Source organism: Terrapene carolina, unplaced genomic scaffold, assembly GCF_002925995.2.
Source record: "Terrapene carolina triunguis isolate 2854851 unplaced genomic scaffold, T_m_triunguis-2.0 Scaffold89, whole genome shotgun sequence".
Taxonomy (NCBI): Eukaryota; Metazoa; Chordata; order Testudines; family Emydidae; genus Terrapene; species Terrapene triunguis.
Genome location: NW_020664440.1, coordinates 25570776 through 25594656, shown reverse-complemented (window position 1 = coordinate 25594656; position 23881 = coordinate 25570776). Strand labels below are relative to the sequence as shown.

The following is a 23881-nucleotide window of genomic DNA, read 5'->3' as shown; positions in this document are numbered from 1 at the left end:
TACTATTGGACACTACTAGCAATAGAAAATGGGTAGGCAAAATTGACAGTTAAACTGAGGTCAGACTATCTATATAGCAGCAGGTTAAAATCATGCCATTGGATGTCAGAGAGACAAGATGGGTGAAGTAATATCTTTTATTGGATCAACTTCTGTTGGTGAGAGAGACAAGCTTTCAAGCTACACAGAGCTCTTCTTCAGGTCATCCAACCCCCTTGTTTCGCTTATATCCTAGGATCGACATGGCTACAATAACACATTAACACTGCATACTTGGATTTCAGACATTCCCAGGGATGTTCCGTTGTATACAACTGAAAATTACATTAGTAGATGAATGCCATTCAACATAATTGTCTATAATAACTGAAATAATTTTTTCTCCTTTATATTTGTGACTAAGCTGCTATTTATAGTCTGCATAGAAACATATTTTATCATGTTTTATGGTGAAAAAAGACGTTTGCCCATGTTTCAATTTGTTTCGCACATGACACATCTTAGGAATTGAAATTTCGTCAGAAATCTAAAACAAAGTACAGATGTGTAGTTTTGTAATGGAAGTCTAAATGCTTTATTTATGTATTTATTAACATACATACATAGCTTGTTTCTGAGCATGGGACATGTTGATGGAATTGGAAGTTGTCAGTTTTGTCTATATTATTGGAAAATGGATTTTCAAAATTTGAGCATCTGAGTAGCTATTAGCAATCATACTGTAGTCTTCGAGTTTTTAAATAAATAGCATCATTTCAGTGAGGATGTAATTAAATTTTGGTTTAAGAGTTGTTGATATCTAAATTCTTACATCTGTGACAAAGGAAGACATTTTAAATATGAATTTCTAATTAAGTATTTGCTACTTCTTGTAGTACAAGATAAAGAATCCTAGCCTGTTCTGTAGATATCAGTGATGTATGTTGGTTCCAGTTATGATAAATGTAGGATGGAGTTTAGTTTAATTATTGGTAAAAGAATACATCATTTTTACTTCTTACCAAGTTTGTTCAGACAATTAATGTTTTTCAGTAACCATGACACACTACTATTAATTTTATTATGAAAAGGGATTAAAAGACTTAACATCCATGCAAAATTCCTAGATCATGGCTTCCTTTGTAATTTACTTACCTGTTCCAGTGTTAATTGTGTCACAATGTGTGCTGATGGAAACACCCAGTGACTACCATTCTACTATTTCAAAGTATTTCCACCAAAACATCATTGCCCAGGGATCACCCAAGAAAAACTCCTCACAACCTAATGAATTTTCTGACACAAATATTCAACTTTAATACAGAAATAATATTTAGTATAAAATAAATAATGATGGGTGAAACATGTAGTCTTTACAGGAAGGAGTGATTGTAGTCGATCTCCCAAAATGTCAGCCATCTTTGATGCAATCATTTCCTGACCCAAAGATCATGGAAGTGGCCAGCCGTCCATTTGAAACCATCCACCCACCCAGACCTTAGCATAAGCCCAAGCTTCTAACCTCATAAAGAAAATTACAGCAACCACTGGGCAACCCCCAGCAGTCTCTACCAATGGATATCACTAATACAGGACATTGATTGTCCCTATGCTTCCTTAGTATATGCTTGGTGTTAAGGACCCCTTTCCCCAAAGCTTTCAGCCAAACTCTGGTCTGATTTCTCTCCCACCCTATTTTAAAGAAGGCAAAACACCACCAGATAGATATCAGTTGGCATCCCAGCAAACAAATTGTTCTCAGCTATCCCTTAAGCCTGAATTGGATGTCCGCAGTAAAAATATCCGAATGGATGCTTGACAAATACACACTGTCAGAGCTGAGTAACCCTGGGCAATCATCTAAAATCTCCAAGATGTCATCCCATAATTAGCGGAATGCTTTTTCATGTCTCGATTTACATTTGTTCTGGCCTTGTCTAATGTGACACCAAGGAGGCTCTCCTCCATACTCACCATTTCAGCATGCTAGACCATACTACTCTGGCTAAGGAGAATAATTTCTTACACTGGTACAATCACACTTGACTCTAGCTAGCAGCCCAGACCCCAGGCTCCCCCTTCTCTACTTAGATCATTCCTGACCAATAGGACAAGGATCACGCTAGGTACTAGTAAGCATCTCTAAAAAAACAAAGCATGAGGTGATCCCATCTCCATGTTCCTGTGTGTCTCCTGTCTGGTGTGAACCTTCTCATTCCTGAAACCCATTTGCATTCCCATTGAGTGGCTGGCAGCTTGGGAGAATGAAAGCCATGCAACAAACTGGGAATTAAAAGAAATAAAATATCAGAGATCTCAGTAGTCAAATTTATTAGCTCCTAATGTGTCTCTTAAAATGACCTGGCCACCAATGACTGTGACGTCTACATTTGGAAAATCTGAACAGGCAATAGCCATGGCTGCTCGTGTAGGAAAAGGATTGTGCTCAAAACAGGCTGGGTGTGAAAACTAAAAGATGCCAAGTTTCTCCAAAATATGGCCCTGAACTGAAATTTAGTTAAAGAGGGTGTGTCCCAACACAGTAACAACAACATGGGGATTGGATGGAGGTTTTGTATATAGTCCACACAACTGCAACTGGCTATGCAGCTTCCCCAGGTGTTTTCTCAGCTGATCAGCTCCCCTGCTCCCTCCTTTTGGAAAAATATATGCACAACTCAGTCTACCTGAGCCCCACTGTCAAACCATCAGTCCTCATTGTACCTGGATGCTTGGTGCCCTTGACAGCTGGGATAACCTCACCTAATTTAAATGTCCCCCCCCCCCAAAAAAAAACTGCAGGGAAAATGCTGCTTTAATTAGTAACTCGCACTTCCCTTCGTATGATGATGATCAAGTCCCTCAAGATCTGCAGGGTGCCAAAGAGGTGCCAGTTCACCCTGTGGAATCACAGCCAAGTACACCCCTCCATCATTTGTCTTGTAACAAAGATGCAGATGGGAAATGTGCCATCTGTGAAAAGAAAAAAATAGCAAGAAGGTGCGAAGACACAGTTTCCTAAGCAATCCCACTCTCCTTTGGTCAATGGGGATAAATTGTTCCACATGTTCCTCCTGAATGGGCCAAAGGTCAGGAGGCCTGGTCTCCCCCTAAATTGAAGAAACATGTTAAAACCTGACGTACAGAACCAACCGGTGCTTGATGCCACCGACTGGTCCAACAAACTTAAACCTACTGGATACTAAGGCACCAAAGGTGTCCTGGAATCCTGACTGGCTGTCATTCCACTGCCTCTGTCCTAGCTGATGAGAATTCTGAGACTGAACCTGAGACAAATTGTCTGAACCCATGATCTCAGCCTGAGTCAATCATGGCAGAGCTGCCAATGGGAAAGAGGTAGAACAGAGCTCCACCTGTTTAGCTGGTGCACATACTTCTCCCACAGTCCTCATTTCAGCCGCCTGGTATCTCTCTTCAGAGACGCCAGCAAAGATACCCTGGCCAGGTAACCCCCTGACTAGCAAAGTTGATGTGGTGTGGGCAGGGGTGGGAGAGAGGAGATGGGTTGGGGCTGGGCTGGATTGAAATTTTAAAGTTGCAAAAGCCATTTAGATTAAATGCATGATCTCATTTAAAAAGAAGAAAACTCAGTTGGATGCTTCTATAATTATGATTTAATAATGGACTGAAGTAGCTTATAGGTAATATCTTTTTCTTTTCAAATATAGCTTGCTGATGATCAGGGATTGGTTTTGATGACCACTGTTGCCATGCCAGTATTTAGTAAGCAAAATGAGACTGTAAGTACTCAAACTGTGTTTCTACCATGTGATACTTTGGTGTCTGCAATGAAATTTAATAACTTGCAGAACTTTTTTATTATTATTTATTTTGCCTTTTGCATCTACTGTTAGAATAAAATTAAACAGATGATACATATATTTATGCACAAATAATTATAGTGTAGAAACTATAGTTCTCAAAATAGTTAATGGTGTTATGTATAAGAGAAGACACCTAGATGATGAACTTGATGCAGTGGTATTAGACCCATGTGTCTTCTTACATTTACATTAGCTTTGTTACAGCAAATAATCTATATACATTTTCTCCTCCAGACTAACTTCTTATCTCAGATAGGTCCAGCACATTAGCAATATTCATATAGGTGGTTTGAATAGCTGTATTTTACAAACCTGTTATTTTAACGTCCTGCTATATTAAAGAGAATTACATATACTTCTCCCATAATGTTTAATTTTTCTCTCTTGGGTATCAGATAGCAGTGCAAATTGGAAAAGAAGAAAAGTCACATGTTTATCTGTAGCATTTCATAGAGTCATAGAATATCAGGGTTGGAAGGGACCTCAAGCGGTCATCTAGTCCAACCCCCTGCTCAAAGCAGGACCAATCCCCAGACAGATTTTTACCCTACTACCCTAAATGGCCCCCTCAAGGATTGAACTCATAACCCTGGGTTTAACAAGCCAATGCTCAAACCACTGAGCTATCCCTGCCCCCTAAATGCATCACAAGTAGAAGAGTTTAATTGAGGGAGACCTTCCTTATCTGCTGAAAGTTTGCACATTTCCTTGATTTCATTTTCAGGCTAAGGAAAGGAGGCCAACTGCGGATGGGGTGTATGTTGTGTATGGCCAGCCACATTAGCTGCAAACTCCCCTTATCTTTTTAAGTAGTTGGCAGATTAGGTTACGGTCTATACTCCTCAGTACAATTTTTACAATGTGAAAATAATTATTGATGGCATGTGTTGTTTCAACAGTGATTGTTTATCCTTCTGAGTGGTCTGCATTTTCTTTTCAAACAGAGATCCAAAGGGATTCTTCTGGGAGTAGTTGGCACAGATGTTCCAGTTAAAGAACTTCTAAAGGCCATTCCAAAATATAAGGTAATTTTACATATGAGTATGTATTCAGTATATTTAGAGTATAGGGCTGAATTAACAATAATATTTTAGATTTATTTATTGCAAGATATATAGCACCCAGTTTACATATCCAAATTAGTGACAGAATCAGAAATGGGACCCCAGGGGAAAAATGCTGTACACACTTCTACTTGTGTTAATCCTTGTAACTCCACTGACTGACTGATGTTACCATAAAAGTCCTTATTCTCTTGCGCTAATGACTAGATCTCACAGCCCCACTGATCAAGTCAAATTTCTATTAGTCAGTGTGGGGGCACAACATTCTAGAGTTTGTACACTTTATAGTCCCCTCTATCAATAAGTGTTCATAACTAAGTGAACTTCAATAAAATAATTGTCAGAATTCCATGCTACAGAATATCACATACTTATACTAACCAGAAAATGATTTTGGAGGCCTGCATATCCTTGTGTGGAAGCCAGACAAAGATGTACTCAGTCCATCCTTAACTTTCCTTTCAGAATTCCTGCCTGCCTAGAACTTCTTGACCTGAAATCTCCTATGTCCTTGAATTAAAGCAAATGTCATCTTTTATAGACTTGTTTCACACTGTCCAACCCAGTTTACTGTTGTCTTTTGTGCTGTTCAGTATACATTAAATATTCCCATATATTTAGTTTTCCAAATGTATAGATGACACTTATAAAACTCTTTAAAAGAGCTATAAACAAAATAGATCAAGCAAAATAAACTTGGCAATCATGAATCATTTGTAGCTTGGTAAAATAGGTTAGTGTTGAATGTAAAGGTGGTACTACTTTTCATTTAGGTTTGATCCAGTATATTATTATTTCACTAGTCCTCCACTTCTGAAGTGCTAGATTATAATCCTGTTTAGGTAACAAGTGAACATTAATGTGATGGTTTCAACATAATCACTAATGGAAGTTTCTTTGCAATACAAATAGGCCAATACTGTGATGCCATACGCCTCTATTTGAGATAGGCCCGCTATTTGAATAGCAGAGGTGCTGCAGGTAACAATTAAGTTGTACTGAGTTTATTCAGAACCTACTTACTTATCTCAGTCATGCTATCTGGGTCTTAGTTACTTGATCACCTAAATCATCCAGTTTTCTAGTGGAAAAGTGGACATTATTGAGATTAGGAGACCATTCTAGGAAGTCACAAAACCAGAGAACTTCAGTTTCCAAGTTCTACTGTTAATTTCATTATAACTGAATACAATAGCAATTACTGAATGATCATGAATGATTTGCTAATGATACAGCAAGATGACAACAGACAGTTGTGGGAGCTCAAGAAATAATGAGGCCTGGTCTACACTTGAGAGACATAGCTCAGTATAGACCCCCAGTATAGACAATGCTAGGTCAGTGTAAGAAATTCTAGCTACCGCCTCTCGGGGAGGTAGATTACCTACGCTGATGGGAGAAGCCTTCCTACCAGCGTAGGTAGTGTCTACACTAAAGTGCTACAGTGAAACAGCTGCAGTGGTGTAGCTGTGCCACTGTAGTGTTTTAAGTGTAAACATACCTGGAGACAATATTGGTCAGCATTATAGGTGGTGGTCTCCCCACATTCCAGCAGCCTAACTGTTGTCAAGTTTTTTGTAGGCATCATAAGAAAGAAGAGTTTGAAGGAGAGTTTTGAAGGAGGGTAACAAGGTAGCTTTGCAGATGTTTATGGGGACCTCGTCCCAAGCATAAGGAGCAGCATGGAAGAAAGCACAAAAGTGCTTGTTTAACATTAACAAAAATGGGCAATGGAGACTGACATCATGAACTGATCAGAGGCAGGGGATGACATCTCAATAGTGAATGAGAGCTGCTAGGTTGGGTGGGGATAGGTCCTGAAGGACCTTTAAAGAGAAGACAAGTAGCTTATGTCTGATGCAATAGGGAAGGGGAAGTTCAAGCTAGTGGATGAATACAAAGAGAGGGTCACTTACGGGTTAAAATAATGAACTAGGAAAATTATCTTTGCAGCAGCATTCTGCATGGATATGAGTGGGGCAAGATTATATTTGCTAAGGCTCAAGAGAAGGATGTTGCAGTAATTAAGACACAAGATGATGAGAGCCTGGATGAGAGTTTTAGCTATATGGCTGAATACGAAAGACCATATCTTAGAGATGTTACGCAGAAAGAATCTGAAAGAGTTTGACATAGCCTGGATATGAGGACCTAGAGAAGTCTGAGTTGATGATGATGTCCAGGTTACAGGCCTAAGTGACCCGCAGTATTAGGATGACCAGACAGCAAATGTGAAAAATTGGGACGGGGTGGGGGGTAATTATAATAGGAGCCTATATAAGAAAAAGACCCCAAAATCGGGACTGTCCCTATAAAATTGGGACACATAGTCACCCTAGGCAGGATGGTGGTGTTGTCCAGAGTGATACAGAAAGGAGGCATGGGATTGTTTCTTGGTTTTGGTTTCTGTTGTTGTTTGTTTTGGGGTGCTCAGGAGCGAAAGATTAAAAGCTCTGTTTTATCTATGTTGACCATATTATATAGAGAAGGCTCAGTCTGATTCTATGAAATAATATGTCTCTCTTTCTGAGAAATAGATTGATTTCAAGGAGGTATTTTACACTACACTGTGTAACACAAGAGAAGGTAATTGTAACAGACACTTTATTATCATGCAGTTTAATTATGGCCCGGCAGAGGGGAAGTGAGCGCCGTAAGGGTGAGTGGCGGACGGGTGGGTGAAGAGGCAAATGGCGGGCGGGCAAGCGAGTGGGCAGGGAGGTGAGTGGTGGGTGGGGGACTGAGGAGGGATGCAGTAAGCCAGTGGCAAGCTGGGGGATGAGGAAGGGTACGGTGGGGGGGGGGGGTGAGTGGGGAGAGGGCGGGACCTGGGGCAGAGTGGGGGCGGAGCCTGGGAGGAGCAGGGGTGGGCTGTGGGCAGGGCTGATGGCACCCCAATGTGTCCCGATATTTTAGTGTGGTGATCTGGTCACCCTATTTGTCCTGAATGAAGAAAATGGGATTTGACTCATTAATATTTCATTCTTACATGTCACTTTGCAGTGGCCATACAAAGTTTCTTCCCTTTTGAAATAATCTATCAGTTTGAGAGAGAGTCCCAATATTTCTAACAGGGAATGCTGCTGGAAGCTTCAATGTCTCTGAAAACAGAAGAAACATTTTAAATGCAAACATTGTACATCTTCAAGCATGGCACAAACCATGACGAAGTGCCACACTTGAAGGCACAGAGCACTTCAAATAGATAAATATTGTTTCTAGGATGTATATCACCCACATCTATTTCATTACCAGACTTTAATTGTTTAGATTTTTTCTGCAATTATCACCATATAGGCAATTATACTTGAGATCTGATATTTAGCCAGATGCAAGTTCACGTGTCATAGTATAATTGGTAAAATATGTCCAAAATTGTTTTCTTTTTGCTTTATGAAGAGATGCCAAGAGCCTACCGCCTTCTATTACCCTTATTGCAACTGCTAATTCATGAAGCAACCTTCTCTATGGCAGATAGAATTGAATATATATCTGATAATTCTGAGCAAAATACAATATAAATCTCAATCAGATAGGAGCTCTCGCTGATCTAGCTATAATGCCACCCTGAGTTTTATCTTTCCAGTAAATTACAGAAATCTTCAGACTTGCCATTCTAGTTATCACTGTGAGAAATGGCTCTGACTTTGGACTGTTAACATTTCTATCGAGATCATTTTGTACTAGGACCCAATTCAACAGAGCATTTAAGTATTTTCTATAGTTCATCCCTGTTTAGTAAAGTTTTAATCATGTACCTGAATTTAAGCATAAACTTCAGTGCATTGCTGAAGATGGAACATTTGCTGAATCAGGGCTTTAATAGGGGGATAGTGATTTTTATAAAAAGTAGTTGAATAACAACAAGAAATTTAAGCTAACTGACAAACCAGGGTACATCTAGTTTGGAACGGATTGCAGTGTACTTAAGTATTTGAACACAATCACATTCCTTTATTATGTAACACATGGGTTAATTTTACAGATAAATGTTACTTTACAGTGTCTCAAAACTGAAATAACTCAGTGGAAAAGATAGTGATTGATAATCTAAATCTATATACAAATCTTTACAATGGTAACATTGAGTTATGTACAGCCCCTACAGAAAGATACTGTATCAGTGCCAAGTTTACGCTAAGGGATGTTTTAATGATCATATCAGTGATTTGAAAGTACATTTATTGTAGTCAATGGGTATAGCCAACTGTGTAATAGGGATATTATCAAAAGGTAGGATTGTTATTTAAATAAGTGCAGTGCTAACTTTGATTACTTGTACTTGTGGGCCTAATGAAACATTTCATTGCTCTCAAATGAGTTCCCACAGTTCCATTCAATCCAGAAATATAAATTACATGAACTTCTGCATTAGAATTAATCCTTGTTCTGTGTATATAGAAGTAAACTTGAAATAATTTGGAAATGAAATATCCTCAACACTGTTGTATGTAAATATCACTGATAATAGGTCACCTCTTGTTCAGCCTACTCTTGGGAGCAGTCCCATTGATTTCAATGGTTCCATTGATCTAATGCAGCCACTTGCACAAGTAGGGAAGCAGAACCTGGCCCCTCCTGTGCATTTGTGAGTTTACTAAATTCCAATATCCCTTCATTTTAGCACATAGTGTATCACATCACACCTGTTATGTTTTTCTTTTATAAATAATCTTTTAAAAAGTTCACATCAAGTACGTAGGAATAAGTATCCGAGATAGCAAAATGTATTTGTGACATTTTAAAATTGTGCTATTTACCAAGTTCACAAAATGTCAAGGATTGGTGCTTTGCATTCATTTTAATGAAATATTGTGTTGAGATAAGGGATATGAATGCCAGGTTTAAGCCGTAAATGACTAAATGTTTGGCTGCTTTTTTGTTTCAGTATTCACTCGAGACCAAGCTAATTAATACTCCTTTCTCATTTATTCTTACAGTTAGGTATTCATGGATATGCTTTTGCAATTACAAACAATGGATACATTTTGACGCATCCAGAACTCAGACCATTGGTAAGAAAGCTATTTGTTGACTTATTTTATGCATATATAGTTATTATATTTACTTAATGTGTGAAGAATATAATATTGGTAATGAAGATCAAAACATACCACCTCATGCCTGTGAAAAATGCCACTTTTGAGCATAGGGTTGAGTATAAATGTTTAGTATATTTTACAGCATAATAAAAACAAATGTTAACACAAATAATTCCATGGTACATAAATATACAAGTTAGTCTCTAAAAGATACAGACCTCTATTCTACAGAATGGCAAACCCCCAAATTGCTATAATTATGTGCATTTTACACTGAAATGGAATGCTCTATTACTATGTAATAACCCCTATTTGTCATTTTAAAGTGGATTCCAATTTAAAATATGTACAGAATTTTCAAAAAAAAGCACATTTTATAGTAAAATAAGGACACAAGGGATTTTTAGTAAAATAGCAACAAAGTTCACCTTTATTTCCTTTGTCATCTTGTTTGCATTAATCAAAATAAGTAAAATAGAAGTGCCCATTATGCAAATATTTATCGACATAATACCCTGGAGAATAGCTTCGTTCTTGATTGCATCATTGTTTAGGAACAGTGCATGCAAGTGTTCCATCACCATCAACCCTTAGTAAAGCACTGGTATTAATGAATTCACTCTAGTACACATGTGGATGCCATATGTATTTCTCAAGTAGGCACTTAGGGTAATATCTGATTTCAACAATATTTTAGTAGAAAACAGCAATATTAATTGGATGGCTAATTTCATATATAAATAAATTAGAATTATTGAAAAGTATGATTTATGAAGTCATTAGCACATCCTGCATTTTCAGTCAGCACAAACATTTTGTCTGTCTAACATTTGGATTAGGAATTACACACTCAATTAACATTTGTATTTGAGTTGATTGTTTCCTTATTTATTATTTGACTGGAGGAAAGCAAATGAAAAGATCAGCACTGGAACTTACATGGGTGAATGGAATAGCTTTTTTCTCAGCAGCTTTTGGATAGAAATGGAGAACTAAGCAAGGAGCAAGATGCACATTATAGTATCTTTAAAGGCACCCTAACAGAAATTTGCTCATTACATTTTTTTTATATAGTAAGGAGGATTTCTCTTTCTGTTAAAAGTACTTTGTACTTCCATCTGTTGTTCAAATTTGTACTGTATCTGTGGCAAGATAGTGTGTGTGTGTACCATATATGTAAACACAGGGATTGCTATAGTGGGTCAGTACCATGGTCCATCTAGTCCAGTATCTTGTCTTCAACAATTTGCAGCACTAGATGATACAAAAGAAGGTGTAAGAAACCCCGCAGTGGGCAGAAGTCTTGTAATCTGCCCCACCCCCACCCCCAGGAATGTCTCATCTTAATCCTTATTAGATCTAGAGATGTCGTAAATTTTGAAGAATAAGAGTTTACATCTTTTGTTAATATTAACTATTATAACTGAATATACTTCCTATTCATATAAATGTCTAATCCTTTTTAAATCTTATTAGCCTAAATGGCATCCAGCGGCGATGAGTTCCACAGTTTAATTACACCTTGTGTGGGAAGAAGTATTTCCTTTTATCAGTTTTTAATTTGCCACCTTTTAAATTTAATTGAATACCCTTTTTTTCTTCATGTTATGAGACAGACAGAACTGAGCTCCTGATCAACCTTCTCTATACCATTCATTATTTTATATACTTTGATCATATCTTGTCATGTTTGACTCCTTGCTAAATGAAACAATCCTAATCTTTTCAATCTCTCTTCATACAAGAGTTTTTCTATCCTCCTACTCATTCTTGTTGCCCTTCCCTGAACCTCCTCTGATTCTGCAATATCTGTTTTGGAGATGCAGTGGCTAGTATTTCAGATTAGGCTGTCCCATTGATTTATATAATGGCATTATCATTTTTTCAGTGTTATTCCTCATCCTTGTCCTTACCCATTTTTACATCTTGTTTGCTTTTTGGACTGCAGTTGCACACTGAGCAGAATCTTTATTGAGCTGTTCACAGGGTTGACCAGTTCCCTTTTCTGAGTTGATATAGTTAATTTAGAACCTTGTAAGTAGAGCCCTGAAAATCTGCAGGTATCTGCGGATATCTGTGGATGAGGATTTCCATAGACCATTTTTGCGGCTCTCAACGCAGATGCAGATACAAATTTTATATCAGCACAGGACTCTGCAGCACACACTCACCTGAATGGAGCAGCTGTCACCCAGCCTGCTGGGCATTCTGGGAGTTGTAGTCCCCAGCTTGCTCTGAGGAAGGAGGTGAACTATAACTCCCTAAACGGAATGAGCCAAGCACAGTTTTGAAGGTGCTTGTTCTTTAAATGAGCAGGCGGCAATAACTGCATGCATTAGAGCCCCCGTAACTGTGTAGGGGTGTCCCACCGCAGGAAGAGTAGCACTGCATAGAAGGACCCAGAATTGTAGCCTCCTGCCTGGAGTGAGAAAGGAAGTATGGCGGGGCAGAGCGGGTGGCTGGGCAGGAGGTCTCTTGGGAGAAGTGGAGCCAGGGGGCGGTTGGGGACTTGACACAGCCCTGCATCACTGCTGCACAGTGACCTGTGGAGCTATTTAGAGCCCTGCAAATCTGCAGATATGCGCGAATATCCACATCCACAGATGCGTCTATCCGCAGACAGTTTTTGTGGATCGGATGCAGATACACCTTTATGTATCCGCACAGGGCTCTATTTGTAAGATGTATATACAATTTCATTTTTCTCCTCCAGTGTGCATTATCTTACACTTACCAACATTAAATGTCATCTGCCATTGTGTTGCCCGTTTACCTAGCTTGGTAAGATCTTCCTGAAGGACTTTAATCTTCTATGCATTTGACTAACCCAAATAACTTTGTCTCATCTGCAGATGTTGCTACCTCAGTGCTCACCCAATTTCCAGATTGCTAATAAATACATTAAACAGCATCAGACATAGTCTGGACCCATGAGGCTCTCTGCTGTTCACCAAGATGAAAACTCTTTATTCCTATTTTTTGTTCCCTGACTCTTAGCCAGTTTTTGATCCATGACAAAATTTCGCTTCAATGTTTGTTTTTTGGTTTCAATCTTGTTTTAAAAAATCTTGCAGGGTTTGAGCATGAATGTGAACTCTGCCTGGGAGGCAGCTTTAACATGTGCAACTAACACTTAATTGGTTTCATTGGCCTTGGCTGCATTAAAGGGCTCGTAGTTTGATATATGTGAATTGGTCTTTAAGCATTTTCTGCAACGTATTTTGGATAAACTGGGTTTCCTCTGTATTGTTCCTGTATGTCTTCCTTTTCCACCTGTTTTTAGTTAACAAACCTTATTAACTGAGGAAGTTGCAAGAACATGTTTGAATTTAGCCAGGAATGCTAGTACAGTGATAAAGCACAGATCTTGTTCCTCATTATTGGAGTTGAACTGATAGAATTTCACATACACATGTAACGATGAACCAAAGAATTCTGTTCTACCCTATAATAAGAGGTTTGCATACTTTACTACTGTGGTCCAACCCTCTCGCTCTAGAAATCAGCCAAATAATAGTGGTTAGGTTGGATGACAGTCAGGGTAGTTGATATTTTTTTTAAATTCAAACAATTTGCAACCATCAAGTTCTGCACATAGCTGACCTATATAACCACATGATCTTATTATCATTGTCTGTGTCCTCCCTCCACCCATTTCCTCCCTTTGTTCATTACTCTTGTTGAATATTTGTCTCAAATTACACCATAAGCTATTTGAGGCAGTGATTGCATTTTTCTGTGTGTATGTATAGCACTTAGTAGAATAGGGCAATGAACCTCACTGGGGTCTTTGGGCAATGCTGCAATATAGATTAGTAATAATGAGGATGATCTCTTGTCTAACACATGTAGACTGAGGGTGAAATCTTGGCCATACTGAAGTAAAGGGCAGAACTCCCAGGATTTCACCAGCTACTTCTATAATGTGAAACAGCTATGCACATACTGTGTTGTGAGCTGTACCACACTCCATGGCACCCTGGCAGATTTTTCATTTATGGACTTGAGAACATCACAACAGACAAGCTGTGGGTTAATGAACGTTTTTAGCATTATCTCCTCTCCCCACTCACCACCTCCACTACCCACTCTCCAGGGTACGTATCTCACTGCAAAGAGGGAGTGGATGGGGTTGAAGCCATGAATCTACTGATCTGGGATAAGACTCAGCTCTCTTGGTGTCACCACGTCCTCCCACCCTCAGCTTAACTCTGCACTGAAGATGATAAAATGGTGCGGTGTGAGAACAGTGACCTACTTCCCTCCTGTCCTTGGTTCCCATCTTTCTTAGGGCTTCTCTACATGGTAGGATAATGTGCACTAGAGGGTGTGATTTCTAAAGCACACTAATGTGCTAAGCATTAATTGGTCCACGTAGACCGAGTTGGTGCACACTAAAGGTTCCTAGTGCTCTTTAACGTAGTACCGCTCTATAGTAAAGTGCAACAGGGAACCTTTAATGCAAACTAGCAGGTCTGTATGGACCAATCAATGCGCAGCACATTAGTGCGCTTTAGAAGTCACACCTCCGTCGTCTGCATTACCCTGCTCTGTAGACAAGCCCTAAGTGTCACCATATTAGTCCACATCTTCTTTGGAGCCTTGCAGAGGAAGATAAAGGTGTCAGTGGAAATACTTATGGCAAAAGAGGCAAGGGAGGAGGAATCACTAGGCAAAAATTTAAAAAAAAAAAAAAACTATGTGGAGGTACATGGATGGAATGAGTGGAAAGGGGGAAATAAAAGAGAAGGTAAAATGAGAAAAAACTCTTAGGTTAAATACCTTTATTAAATGAATTTAAATTTCTTTATTTTCTACATCTGTAGATTTGGAGGAAAGACAATAAGAAGGCACTAACTAGCTATTTAAGCATTTCTGTTACATTTGTGTTACTAATTGTCTTGTGTTGGTACAGTGCTGGAATAATTGGTATTCTGTTCTTATCCACTTTTTAGAGGTTGGGGGGAGGCAGGGGTGTTCCTTCTTGTGGAACTTATCACATGTCAGTATTTCCCTTTTCTTTGTGTATTGAGGTGAATATTTTGTTGAAGGTGTGATTCATTTTCTTGGATATGGCATCGGCTCCTTTAGTTGAAAAGATGCTCTAAAAATGGAGGGAGGTGAGGCGAGATTTTCTGTTTGATAGGGTTCACCATCCTCTCTAGATAACCATCACTTCATCCTTGGTTCTTAAATAAACTTCTGAAGAGCATTTTTTTTGTCCCATGGAATGCACCTTGTGGCCTATATTTCCACACAATACATTTGTATATTTTAAAGCCCCCCTACAAGAGTTTTAAAACATGCACACCCACATACCACCTTCCCATCCTCCTCCTGCAAATTACTGACTTCAAACACTGTACTATAAATTATATATTATCCATTCTTTATGCAGTAGATTTTTAAGCAACAAATTGTAATGAAATCCAACAAGAGAGCCTAATGTAAATTAGTCTGGCAAATAGTGTGACCCATCTTCCTGAGTTAAGTTGTGGCAGTATTTTTTAATGGGAGAAATGAATACATTACCATCAACACCCCTCTCACCACTCTACATCTTGGGTGTATTTATCTCATTACCTATACAATCTTCCTTCTTTTTAAAATCAAAATGTTGGGAAGTGTGCCTGAAAGCTGTCAGCTGGAGTGAGCTCAGTTCAGTACGTTCAGTCTATCTCCCTTTCAGTTTTTGGAAGAATCTTTTTTAAAATCGGCATCCTGTAATCACTGCATATTGACAAGCTTTCATTGACTGCAGTGGGACTTTTGTTTATGCAATGATGGCTGGACTGGGCCATTATGGATGTAATTCTTTTTATAAGAAAATTACAATTATTGTGGGCCAAATCCAGGGTCCCATTAAAGCCAATGGGGAAACTCCCTTTAACTTCATGGCAATCAAGTTTGGGACATGCATGCAGGATTGGAATTAAATAGTTAACAGAGGATATTAGCTAAAACTTCTGCATAATTTGGGGTTTCCTCCAATCATACATTGTACCAGCTGGATTCAAACTGGTTTAGATTATCATTAGTTTTGTCTGAGATGATGTAATGCTATTATACGCATAGACTCCTGAGTGGCTAACTCCAATGAGCCATAGCTGTTAAGTTCTGGAGTGACATGGGAAAGAGAGGCATACTATTTCTTGAGAAGCAACAAAGAGTCCTGTGGCACCTTATAGACTAACAGATGTATCGGAGCATAAGCTTTCGTGGGTGAATACCCACTTCGTCAGACGCATGAAAAAGCTTATGCTCCGATACATCTGTTAGTCTATAAGGTGCCACAGGACTCTTTGTTGCTTTTTACAGATCCAGACTAACACAGCTACCTCTCTGATATTTCTTGAGAAACTCCCTTTGTGGGTGCCTGAAAAGACAGGCAGGCTAGCAACAGCTGGTTTGGAGGGGAAAAGGTTTGTAATATATCAGAGGGGTAGCCGCGTTAGTCTGAATCTGTAAAAAGCAACAGAGGGTCCTGTGGCACCTTTAAGACTAACAGAAGTATTGGGAGCATAAGCTTTCGTGGGTAAGAACCTCACTTCTTCATCTGAAGTGAAGGACCCTCTGTTGGTTTGTAATATGTAAGGATTTTATCTTATTTAATCAGTATCTTTTGCCATTCAGCTTGGAACCTTGCTAGCTACAATACTTGTACTGATTAGTCATGTAGGGTTTATATTTTGCGAACTGTTTCTTGTTGGTTGTTGTTGTGGTGATTTTCTCTTTGTTTTCTCCCATTTGTTGAATAAACCTTACTTTCATTTAAGATAAGTGGAGTTTTTTGTGTAGACTGTTAGTGGGAACAGTCACTGCTGGGCACCCTGCAGGGAAAGAAACTGATTTGTGACCTCTAGTGCCGCAAGGATGTTTTCACAGACCATTGTGGTCATGCAGGGGAGCTGAATGGACTATTCCATGAGGACTGTACCTGTGTTTAGTTACATTTCTCCACCAAAGGTTTTAATAACAGAGTTGAATAGTCCAGTTGTAGTTCTAAGAAACAGTTTTCCCCTTTTTGTCCCCTTCCTATCCCACCTCTCTTGAGGCCATCTCTTATATTTCATTCTCTTTCTGTGATGAATATTTTTTCTCTTCGGTTACATTTGTTCTCATTAGCTCTGTCACACTAAACCGGGTCTTTCATAGCCAGTGCACCCACACTAGGAATACCAGGAGACATTGCCTTAGAAGAGGGCAGTATAGTATAGGAACAATGTAATTAGTAATAGATTTTCTAATCTTCTGTTCTATGTAGTTCTTATTAAGAATGTGCCTGTGTGTAGTTGTTAAAATTCAACATCTTGTTGCTAGTTTTTCAGCTCCATTTTCTATCCATTTCAAAATCATTTGTTTTCTGAACACTGAGTCAGAAAAATGCACTTTCCAGTTCCCCTGTGGTTATAAACCAGTGATGAATTGAGGAAGAATTGCCATTAGGTGGCACCCTAGCACTGCCAAGTTCAATACTTTTGCAGTGTGGGCCTCCTGGGCGCTGGGAATAGGCAGTGCCAATTCTTTCCTTATTCGAAACAGATATGAATGCAACTTTGAATCACACCTGTTTTTAGTATGTTACATTTATGTAAAAAAGAGAAAACTAAAACTGATATTTAATGTGTTTCTCTTGACTTAAAAATACAGTATTAGAATGCAGAAACAAATATCTACTGGAATTTTTTTTTAAAGGCAAAAAGAAAAAAATTATATGTTTCCTTTTTCTGATATATTTGAGAGCGGTTTTTGTACTGTAGTATGGAAAAATAAATAGTGAGTGCTTCTATGCTGAGAAAAAATGTCCCTATTAAAAAAACTACCAAAATGGTCCAACACACTAGAGCTTACAGTAGTGAGACTTCAGTGTTTTAAATTATTATTGTAAATACTGTATATATTTATAAGGACTTGATAAATTTTGCAAAGAAAAGCAAATAACATTCTGAATCAAAACTAAAGGGCAAACCACATTTGCAAACTGGAAGTTGAGTCACAGTTTTAGGAAAATCAAGATATTACTGCACTCTGCATGCAGTCTTGTTGTATGCTGTAAATAGGTTTGATGCAAACACAGTAGTATACAGTATAGTAATGTATTGAGAGTAGCCTCTTTCTCCTCCTGAAATTTACTTCTTTCACACCTCTTTCTGCCACTAATCTCTGTTCTGATCCAAAAAGGACAACACGTTAAAAAAAAAAAAGACCATAAAAAACAACCATATGAAATGAAACAAATTGTGTCATCTGCTTTCCTTAACAAATAATATCCTTTTCTTTGCTTTGTTCCCTTTCCATTCTTTATTCTTGTTCTCATAATGGTCTAGTGTCATTATTCTTTGATATAAATTTCAAGCTTTTCAGGGCTGGGAGGGAGTCTACTATTACTATTTTATTATTTGTTATTTATATTTCAGTAGTGCAAGGCACTGTACAAACACATAGCAAAAAGATGGCCCCCGCCCTATGTGTCTGTAAACCTCATGCACACTATGATATTTGATATGTACATCCACATTTAATATAGAAGGTGATATTCATAGACAGTTGGAAGCTTTATTGGGTGAAATAATCTCTTCCCCTCCCAGAACTGCTGTACGGTTTTACAAACATTATATAGCTTCATTTCACTTGTGGGTGCAACAAGCCCTTATCTACCCGGGGGCAGGCTGGAGAGAGAGAGAGACCCCCAAAGGTAAGGTGTTTTGGGAGTCTTCTGGATGAAAGTGCCACATATGTGTAAGGCATTACTAGTTATTGATAGGGATAACTCTCCAAATCTGATATAGACCAATTTAAATCAGGAGTAACTTCATTGACTTTATTGGAGTTTTACTTTATTGTGTAAATTAGATCAGAAGTAGATCTTATCTGTTTTGTTAGTTTGTTTTTTAGCTGGGCATCTCTATAAGATCACTACTGTCTGTCATATTTCCATTACAAATCCTTATTTTTTGTAGTGAGTGCAGAATTTTACTTTGCATAACAAAGTTATTTTACTTCTGTTTAATCATTAACAATTTCATATTTGCATGAACCTAGGAATCATTGATTTAACAATAAATACATTTGATTTTGCTCCTTTTATTTAGGTTTTTCAAGTCAGTGTTAATTGGCTTACCCTAGTCCTTATGGATTCTTGAAATATGCACACCTGAGGAAAGATTTCTATCCCATTTACACTTATGCCTTTATATTGTTATTTTTATTGATATTCTATGAGCACCTCCATTCTGTTAGACACTGTCCACACACAGGAAGACATAGTACTTATCCTGAAAAGCTTAGTCTATGAAGACAATTGACATACTAAGGGCTGGAGAGAGGATTACAATCGAATTATATACAATTTTTATAATAATTAAAAATGTACACCTCAACTATACCTGATTACCCCTCAGCCTAGCCATTATTGGTTAGCCAGTTTTTGTAGAGTCACAGGAGAAATGGTTCTTGAAGAGAAGATGGAGGGGTTACAGAGAAATTCAGAAAGGGCATTTAATTTGTAGTGGGTACAGTTACTCTGGGCTTATACCTGTGTAACTATCTTATCTGTCTATTTTAGGGATTTGTACTGCTGCCCTCACCACAGTATCTGAGCAACTTCCACAGAAATTTGATCACTAATAGTGAAGTCCCTAGTGGACTGCATAGAATCTCTGGCTCTTTTCCCTTGTAATTGACATCAGAATCTGGTCTGTTGTTCACAAAAGGAATGAATTTTGCTTTATGGGATGGAATACACTAACAAAATTGCATTTGGGGGAGGAGAGCCTCTTAATTTCTCTGTTTTTCACAGATGATCACATACAATATTGAATTGAAAAGCATCATATCTACCTTTTTATTTTTGCTAAATTTGAGATCATGAATGTGTCATGGCTCATAGATAAATCCTATATAATCCATGATGACTTAGAATTTAAATACTGCTGCACCAGAGTTTCAGTTTCTTACTCGGTTTTGACTAAGGATTTTATAACATGTCTAAGTTTAAATCAAACTGTTCTATTCTCAAGGGGAAACTGAAACTCACTCTTAGCTTTAGCTCAGGAATGCTAGCAATGATGGTATTTGGAATGGCTATACATAAATAATGTTTTCTATCATTGCAATATGTAGTCTAATTGATAAATTGCTTTCCTCAAAATGATGCACATCTTTATGTAATTTATTTTAAAGATTGGTCCTAATAGGGGAAGGTATATTCAGGAAACAAAGGCTATACATGTACTATAAAACCCTCACCTAAATATGTTGGCAGTTTGGCTACCAGAGTAAGTCAATGAGTTTAAATTAAAACATTAAATGCCATGATATATTGTATATAGCTAAAAGACCTGTGTATTTAAAGATTGCTAAACTAGTATTAAGTCTTTCAGAGCTGTAAATTCTGGGGAAATTTGTTTCTCCAAATATAGAAAACAGAGAAATCCAAGTCTCAGAGGAAACATTAATGCCCCACTTAAGCAGTGTTAGCCTTTCATAAGCAGCAAATCTCATTCCTCTCTGGGGAGTCCCTCCTGGAACGTAAGATAACCTACACTTACCCTTGCTTTATTCAGAGTCCGTAAAACTCTACAGCTGCAGCTGACAGCAGAATATTTAAATGATATGAACAGTGTAAATGCCTCATGTTCATTTAAATAACTGAAAAATTCAATCACTTGAATGCCAATGATTATTCCTATTGGAGTTTACATTTTTAAAAAGACAGAGCATCTGAATCCCTGTGAGAGCATTAAATTGCTATCTAATTAGCAGTTCTAAATTACATATATTTAAAAGATAATTAAAGGTTTGCAGGCTGTTCGAATAACTGGTTGTACATATAAATGAATCACTGGAAATTTGTTAGTAATATGCAAAGGTTTCTTTTATTCTTTGCTTTCAGCTTTGAAGTTAGGTAAAACCAAGCTCGTGGGTTTAAGTCTGGTAGTGTTAAGATAAAGGCAGATGTTTTTAATTATTTCAACTGAAACCCAAAATAATTATAAGCAGCTGTCAATTTTACATAATCCCAAATAAGGTCCTGAGAATGCAAATAAAATTGTAAACCTAGGGGTTTTTTTTTTCAGTGAAATGAATCAAATACATGTCACTTTACTAATCAACTGTGATCCAGCTGATATTATGATCTAAAACAATGTGCTGTTCACCCAGTCTTGGTAGGCATGTGACATAAAGCTGTGTTCTGTTTCTTTGGTTCCACCTTCCCCTGTACTATTTCCATATTTTCCATGTCATCAGTTTAGACATTTTCTGTACTATTTGTAAAACACACACATATGTATATCTTTGAGTTGGCAGAATCCTTGAACACAGGTATGGCATGAAAATGATTTCCTTGCATTACTTAGACAGAGGAATCTTACTGTATAGGACACATCTATTTGCCCCTACTATTTTCTTACTTGAAAAATGAAGGTTGTATATTTCCTGCTCTTCTCTCCCCTCTTTAATCCCCCCCATTCTCTACACACACACACACACACACACACACACACACACACACCATTTTAAGCAACATGGCTCCCCTTGTCAGCTTTTGCAATATGGCTGGAAATTTTACAGTATGGCAGTTTCTCACTGCCAGCTGGCATGAATGATCAGTCAAAAATAACTGGTCTTCATTGCCAACCATAACCTAAGAACTTCTGGATTAACGTCTTAAATAATAGACTTTATGTGTGAGTCTTTCTTTTGAAAGGGAAGTTCTTTTTCACTTGTCAGAAAGTAAAGAAGTCACATTTTCTTAATCTTAATCCTAGGAGTTTTCTTTTACAAGCACCTTTTATGACTGAACATCTCCAAGTTCTCTACAAATCCAGGGTGCATCAGAGCTCAAAAAAAGATATTTCAAAGTCACAAAATAAATGCAGGTCACAAAGCACAAGTACTACAAGAGACAAATCAGGACCATATAGCTAGGAGAAAATGCAAATGAAATAAATGGCTTAAAGGCCAGACAGCAGAGATTTAAATGCAGAAGGGATGCAGCGTCACACTCACATCCCTAGGCGGAGTGTTTCAGGGCAGTGCAGTGCATATTAACTGAATCCTCAGTCCTCTTGCATGATTTAATGTAAATGGGTGGAACAGGAAGGTATTTTCTACAGACTTAAGGGTATGAAATCCCTCTTCAAACAATCCCTCCTGCCTTCTTCTCATCGTTAATAATCCTCACACTCACCCTTTCCGGAACTGTTTTCTCTGGGCTTGTCTTGTGTTTGTCCTGTCTTATGTAGACTGTAAGCACTTCAGGGCAGGAAAATTGTCTCATCTGTGAACCAAATGCTGAGAGCCCTACATTGTGGCTTTTTCCTCAGCCTATACTTGGAAGAACTACCATTGAAGTTTGCCATTAGATGGAGAGAAGAGGGACTCAAGGGGTCTCCACTTACTTATATGGCCCACGCAAGAGCCTGCCACAGTGCCTCCATTTGGGGAAGTGAAGGGACTAGTCCCCCATTGCAGGAATATATCACTCAAAGGGATCAAGGAGGAGAGAGGCTGTGTATCACAACCATGTGCACAAGCCCACAGAGCAGGCACGCCACATTTGAGGGAATAGTGGCTGAAATAGTCTGTGCTGTTTTAAAGGTTGGTGCAGCCTGGGCAAGCTCTCTGCATACCAAGCAATAACTCCCTACTTGGGTCAGTGGTTGAGTAAAGTCCTCAGCTACTAGCCCTCTGTTTGTTAAGCATCATGGAAAATTTCAGTACTATATGAGTTCCCAATGCAACAGCGAGGGTCTTTCCATTGAGTGTAATAGGAATTGCATCAGACCATAAATGATTTTTAATGGTAATGTCCAGAACCTTAGAGAACTGACAACAATAACCAAGCTCTCCAGAGAACTACTACAGTATGTCTGTAATGTCTGAGTTTCCTAGTAACTTAAAAACCCGTATGGAAAAGTCTTACATAAGATAGAAAATAATTGTTATATTTAAAAAAAAAAAAAAAGCTGATAGGATAATTTAGAATGATATATGATGGCTCAATATAACTGCATATCTATAGGTCTATAAAATCTCATTGTTTGGTCACTTCTATAGGATCCCTAATCATTAAAGCATTTACACACATGCTTAAGCCCATATCTATTCATCATTTAGGCACAAGCTTAACTTTAGGCTCAGGCTAAAGTCCCATTGAGTTCAATGGGACTTAAATATATGCCTAAAATTAAGCACGTGCCTAAATGCTTTGGAGAACAAAGATGGACTTTTGAATCCGATCCTTGATTCTTAGTGTAGTTCCCATAAATCCCTATGGAATTTCTATAGAAATATACTGATTTCATATAAAATTCTGTAGTGTTTGTCCATAAGGGTGTGAACACAACAGACTTATGATAATTTTTTAAATTAGAAATTTTCTTTCTTTTCTGGATTGCTACCTTTTATGCCAGAATACTTTGGCCAGGGAGAAATTATTTCTGCCATTCTAGTCCTTGGAATGTGGTCACAAAGTATATTGTTTGCTACAGTACTATTCCATTGGGGATTCAGGCAAAAGTTCCATGCAATATACTGGAACTTCAGAGGGTGTTGTTTCAGTAGTTTACTCTCCTCCTCTACTAGCCATTATCCAAATGAAGCATGTATCTACTAAATTCCCATCATCTTAGACAAGAGATTTTCAGTTGTTAAGACACCACTCACTCCCTCTTGAATCAGATTGCTACACTGTGGCTTTATAATCACATAGCAAGTCATGTTAAATGCAGATGTTGCCTAACCCATAGGGGACTTCTCAGGGGAAAAAAATCAAAGCGTAGAGCTTAATAAGGGCACATATAAAGAGTTTTATACTGGGCAGAAAAAAAAATGACTTAAAAATCTTCAAGCAGAACACCTCACACATTGTTCATGAATCATCAAGTATTAAAACAGTTTGGCCAAACCTCAAATAAAAGACACTGATTAAGATAAAGGTCATTAT

General features: G+C 38.1%; 1 protein-coding gene across 1 annotated transcript in view; it reads left to right on the top strand.

Moving 5' to 3' along the window:
* CACNA2D3 (calcium voltage-gated channel auxiliary subunit alpha2delta 3) overlaps positions 1-23881 on the top strand; it is a 734667-nt gene that overhangs the window by 553850 nt on the left and 156936 nt on the right. The window contains exons 15-17 of the mRNA XM_024221093.3: positions 3669-3740; positions 4769-4849; positions 9829-9903. Of these exons, the coding sequence (XP_024076861.2) occupies positions 3669-3740; positions 4769-4849; positions 9829-9903 (228 nt within the window). The remainder of the gene's footprint in view (positions 1-3668; positions 3741-4768; positions 4850-9828; positions 9904-23881) is intronic.